At 26.0% G+C, this 3,167-nt stretch overlaps 1 protein-coding gene across 1 annotated transcript; it reads right to left on the minus strand.

The window, feature by feature from the left end:
- Positions 1 to 475: 475 nt before the first annotated feature.
- Positions 476 to 1,341, minus strand: LOC126719500 (disease resistance protein RPV1-like). Its single transcript, XM_050422045.1, has 2 exons — positions 1,337 to 1,341; positions 476 to 1,025 (listed from the first exon to the last, which is right to left on the minus strand). Exons 1-2 carry the CDS (start codon positions 1,339 to 1,341, stop codon positions 476 to 478), a joined length of 555 nt encoding a protein of 184 aa, XP_050278002.1.
- Positions 1,342 to 3,167: the final 1,826 nt, after the last annotated feature.

Below are 3,167 nucleotides of genomic sequence, written 5' to 3' on the forward strand. Positions count from 1 at the left end.
GTTGAACAATTTCCCTACCCATTTGTTGTAGCAAGCCATGCATCCACAATCTATTCCATTCTTTAGTCAAAAGACACTTATCAATAAGTTTTTGAATACCAGATTGGGGGTATAAATCGCAAGCGCCTAGTATATCTACAACCTCATCATAATCGTATCCCATGAAGAAACATGCAATATCAAGGAAAATATGTTGTTCGGTTTCATCTAATCCATCATAACTTATTTGTAGTATTTTTTGAATATCTCTACTAGGAATGCTTTCATACTTATTTAAGGAACTTTCCCATTGAAGTTTATTTCTTCCATACAAATCAACACCCATTACTACTAGAGCTAGTGGAAGGCCTTTAGCATAGCATATAACTTGGTTCACAAGTTTCAAATAATCTTCATTTGGTTCGTTGCTTCGAAAGGCATGCTTGCTAAAGAGTTCAATAGATTCATTTTCATCTAATTCCTTAACTTGATAGGTTCAGACACCATTTCCAATAGTGTCTATCAAGCGTTTTTCTCTTGTTGTCATAATTATTCTACTTCCAGAAGCAAACCAATCACATTTTCCAAACAATTTTTTTATCTGGTCCAAATTATCCACGTCATCAAGAATGATAAGAACCCTCTTTTGGCAAAGACTTTTAATTATCATGTTGGTTCCACTAGATATGTTATGCACCTTCAAATTCTTACTCTCTGTGATCTTGAAAAGAAGTGTCTCTTGTAAGTGGATTATGCCTTTTGTTATTGAATTCTCTCTAACATTCTCCAGAAAAATTTTTGTTCGGAAATGATATGAAATTCTATTATAAATAGCTTTTGCAATTGTAGTTTTGCCTACTCCACCAAGGCCATAAATCCTTAGTATGCTAATATCATCATTTGATTCAATATTTGAAGATCTTAGAACATCCTCTACGCGGGAATTTATTCCAACTGGATATTCAGCAATAGGTAATGGCATCTGATTTACAATAGACTTTGAGATATCTTCAACAATGTTTTGGACAAGTTCAGATTCATCGCGGCTGCCATTCACAAACCATTTAACACATGTAACAAGTTAGATTATATAAACGAAATAAGAGCGTGAGCTAAAATCATAATTGAAGTATTGCTAAATAAAGTAAGCGGCATGTAAATCATGATTTGAAAAAAATATTACTTTATTCACTTTTTGTGTGTAGCAAATTAGCTTTTGACACGAAGTTGCATAAAAAGTCAAGTTAAAGGAGGACATAATCATATTGGAATCCCATTAATTTTATATATATATATATATATATCCAAAATTGAGAGAAAATTAAATTAAATCCTAAATTAAAGTCTAATTTTATACCACATGTCTTATTTAATTTTTAAACTTGTATGTCAAGTAAATTACTAGGTACAAAAATCAAAAAGTATAAATTCAATTAAATTCAAAATTTAATTTTAATTGAAATTCAATTTTGCGCTATGTGTCCCATCTAGTTTTTTAATTTTTGTGGCAAGTGAATTAGTAAGTGCAAAAACCGAAGAGTCTAAATCCTATATATATATATATATATATATATTCATGGCTTAAAAAATGTGTAAGTTGTAATTCTTATACCAAGTTTAATTTAAACTCATATATATATATATATATATGTGTGTGTGTGTGTGTGTGTGTGTGTGTGTGTAATTGTTTTCAAATGTACCAGTGTATATGTACAAAGTTACATACTAGTATATATTAAAAATTAAAACTTAGAAAAAATCCAATTAAATTTCAATTGGATTCTCAATTTTGCGCCACGTGTCCCATACAATTTTTAATTTTTGTACCAAGTGAATTATTGAGTGTAAAAGTTGAAAAGTCCAAATCCAATTAGATTCTAAATTAGATTTAAATTGGATGCGCTACATGTCCATTTAATTTTTAAATTTTTGTGAAATGTGAATTATTGGATGCAAAAACCAAAAAGTCTAAATCTAATTAAATTCTAAATCATATATATATATAATGAGAAATCACTATATATTTTAGAAATTTATGGTTTAAAAAAAAGTATAAGCTAATATCATATATAATTTTAACATTTTCTAAAAAAAAAAAAGTATAATTTGAACCATGTAATTGTGATTGTTTTCAAGACAAAATTTAGCTACAAAATTTGTTGTAACCTTACATATTTTGAAAATTTAATAGTTAAATTTTATGTTATTTTCATTCTTAATACACATATCTAATTTTGTATCAATTGGATATTATTTACTATATGATCTATAAGTTTATATTTTATGGATAATTTTAAACTACAAAAACTTGCAATTTAACAATTTATTGATGAAATAGCTATTAATCTTTAATTTTCTAGGAATTTTGCAAGTATTGAGGATACAAGATGAAAATGTAATCCAATAGTAAATTTGTCAAAATTCACATCTAATAAAAAAATATTAAGTAAGTTCGTAATTTTAGGTTACAACCAATTTTGTAACTAAACTTTGTCCTTATTTTTAATTATACTCGTGCATATACGTAGGGTTACACACTAATTATTTTTAAATACTAATGAATTAAGTTTTTCTATATAATATGCGGCCTAAATTCCTAATTAATAATTGATAAGATAATATAATATTTAGTTCTTTTATTCCCATCTATATTACTATAATAACAAGATATGGAAAAGAAAATAACACTTTCATAATTTAGTAAAATTATATAATAAAAAAATATTATCAAACAATTAATGGTAGGCCTTATTTAATAATCTCTCTCTCTCTCTCTCTCTCTCTCTCTCTCTCTCTCTCTCTCTCTCTCTCTCTCTCTCTATATATATATATATATATATATAAAAATTTTGAGCCATATGTCCCAACCAATTTTTAAATTTTATACCAAGTGAATTATTAAGTGTAAAAATTGAAGAGATTAAATCAAATTCAATTCTAAATTGGATTTTAATTAGAGTCCAATTTTGTGTCACGTGTCGAAAATTTTTTTAAATTTTTTATAGCAAGTGAATTATTTGGTGCAAAAAATGAAAATTGTAAATCCAATTAAATTATAAATCATATATATATATATATATAATAAGAAACCATTACATATTTTAAAAAATGTGTAAATTAATACCATGTATAATTTGAACTTCTTCTAAAAAAAAAAGTATAATTTGAATTGTATATTTATGATTATT

The sequence above is a fragment of the Quercus robur genome, chromosome 3 (assembly GCF_932294415.1).
Source record: "Quercus robur chromosome 3, dhQueRobu3.1, whole genome shotgun sequence".
Classification (NCBI taxonomy): Eukaryota; Viridiplantae; Streptophyta; class Magnoliopsida; order Fagales; family Fagaceae; genus Quercus; species Quercus robur.